The sequence below is a fragment of the Gavialis gangeticus genome, unplaced genomic scaffold (assembly GCF_001723915.1).
Source record: "Gavialis gangeticus isolate Ggan-Ray unplaced genomic scaffold, GavGan_comp1, whole genome shotgun sequence".
Taxonomy (NCBI): domain Eukaryota; kingdom Metazoa; phylum Chordata; order Crocodylia; family Gavialidae; genus Gavialis; species Gavialis gangeticus.
Window position 1 is genome coordinate 12,315,752 of NW_017729001.1, and position 458 is coordinate 12,316,209.

Genomic DNA, 458 nt, shown 5'->3' on the forward strand with positions numbered 1-458 from the left:
TTTATAGCAAGTGACGTCACCTTGAAATAGAACGCGGGGGAGCAGCAGTACCCCGCCCCGCTGGCTGGCCTGCACCCCGCTCCTCCGTCCGCTGCACTCACACTGCGCAGGCGCGGGGGGGCGGACACAGCGCGGGGCTGGAGCTGGACGAGAAGGCGCCTCACACTCGCCGCACACGCTGCCGAGGGACGCGAGCGTGCGGTTGGCGCCCGGCAAGAGTCCCTGAGCGCGCGGCGCCAACGGTCGCCAACCGTCGCGGAGCCCGCGAGGCAGCGCCCCCCCTTCCCCCCTCGCTCGGCCCGGCCCGGCCCGGCCGCCACCACTGACGCCGCCATGGGGGACCGCGAGCAGTTGCTGCAGCGCGCCCGCCTGGCCGAGCAGGCGGAGAGATACGACGACATGGCCTCGGCCATGAAGGCGGTGAGTGGGGCCGGGAGGCGGCGCTGAGGCGGGGCTGG

At 74.0% G+C, this 458-nt stretch overlaps 1 protein-coding gene across 2 annotated transcripts in view; it reads left to right on the top strand.

Moving 5' to 3' along the window:
• Window positions 1–458, top strand: part of YWHAH (tyrosine 3-monooxygenase/tryptophan 5-monooxygenase activation protein eta) — a 36,709-nt gene that overhangs the window by 5,952 nt on the left and 30,299 nt on the right. The window contains exon 2 of one of the 2 annotated variants that reach the window (XM_019506853.1): window positions 360–420. In XM_019506853.1, the coding sequence (XP_019362398.1) occupies window positions 360–420 (61 nt within the window). Of the gene's footprint in view, window positions 1–351; window positions 421–458 lie in introns of both variants that reach the window. The other variant, XM_019506852.1, reaches the window with a different exon arrangement.